The following is a 1,261-nucleotide window of genomic DNA, read 5'->3' as shown; positions in this document are numbered from 1 at the left end:
GAGCCCCAAAGCTCTATTGGTAGTGGCTTTTCAACCCGGGAAGCGGTGGTTTACCAGAGGTGGGGCGAGCAGATGAACCGGGGAGAGAGGAGCCCCCATGAGGGAACTGACTTGTTTCTCTCTCTGTTGTAGGCCTGAAGGGACCCCGTTTGAGGATGGTAAGAGAGTTTCTTTACCCAGCTTCTGGGACCGTGATCTTCTGGGGAAAGGGTTTCCCAGTCAGCCTAGAAGTGCCTCCTACTTAATAACCCGCTTCTCCCTAGCCTCTGCCTGCTGAAGGCGAGAGGAGTCCAGTCTGTGGCAGGTTGTTCTTGCTATTGTCCGCTTGACTAGAACTGCACCTTTTTTCCTGCTGCTTAAAAAAATCTGAGTAAGGCAGTCACTTTTTAAAAGGAGCATGATACCACTGATGTTAAGTGTTTGTGAGGTTTGGGTTGTGATCCTGCTAAATTCAGCACCACCACCCATCAGGACACTGAGTTAAGATCAACCCAACCACTTGCTGATCCACTCGGAGACCCCAGGGACTGTCTGGTTCAGAATTCTGTCCCAAGGGTGGGAACTGTGTTCAGCAGGTGCTTCATGTGTGTTGTTGGATGTTGAATGGATGCAGGCATCCCTTGCACACAACTGTCTGGTTTCTACAATCTGACATTGAGTGCTTTTCAGCCTCACTGCTTTAAGATGGTCTTTAACGGCACCTTCAATAGCCAGTTTATTGTTTCTTATTTTTAAATGAGTTTTCAGCATGTGCTTTTATCAAGACTTTATGATCAGTCATCTCAAGGCAGTTTCACAATCGAGGGGAGCCTTAATGTACTCTCTTACCAGTGTCCAACCTACTTCAAGATACTACACATACTTATAGGTACATGATTTTTAGGTTTAGGTTTGACTTTTAAAAACACACTAAGTTGCTTTTTAAGGACTTTTTAAAGCTTCTTGTTTTGATATAGATTTGTGTGGAGTTGTAATTAATAATACAGAGAGACCTTGTGTACCCTTCACCTGTTCCCCCCTCTCCCTTGGTAACATCTTGAATGACTATGCACAACCAGGAAATTGACATTGATATAGTTTTATGTGCACTCAATTGTGTGTGTATGTGTGTGTGTAGTTAATTGCTTTTGAAAGCTTAATGCATTTAAAAAGATGATTAAAAGTATTTGAACTACTGATTGACATCTTTAATATTTGAGGTATTTTTAAACAGAAAAGGGCCTTTCTGTTATTTATTTTCTTCTCAATGCCTTATATTCCT

At 42.5% G+C, this 1,261-nt stretch overlaps 1 protein-coding gene across 1 annotated transcript in view; it reads left to right on the top strand.

Annotated features, from left to right (window-relative positions):
• The window catches only part of LOC104987991 (ubiquitin-conjugating enzyme E2 A), a gene marked incomplete at its 3' end in the record, with an annotated part of 12,111 nt that overhangs the window by 1,997 nt on the left and 8,853 nt on the right, over positions 1-1,261 (top strand). The window contains exon 3 of the mRNA XM_010839132.1: positions 133-158. Coding sequence (XP_010837434.1) covers positions 133-158 — 26 coding nt within the window. The remainder of the gene's footprint in view (positions 1-132; positions 159-1,261) is intronic.

The sequence above is a fragment of the Bison bison genome, unplaced genomic scaffold, assembly GCF_000754665.1.
Source record: "Bison bison bison isolate TAMUID 2011002044 unplaced genomic scaffold, Bison_UMD1.0 scf7180017846278, whole genome shotgun sequence".
In the NCBI taxonomy this organism is placed as follows: domain Eukaryota; kingdom Metazoa; phylum Chordata; class Mammalia; order Artiodactyla; family Bovidae; genus Bison; species Bison bison.
The sequence above is the reverse complement of the archived record's forward strand: the minus strand, read 5'-3'. Positions and strand labels throughout refer to the sequence as shown.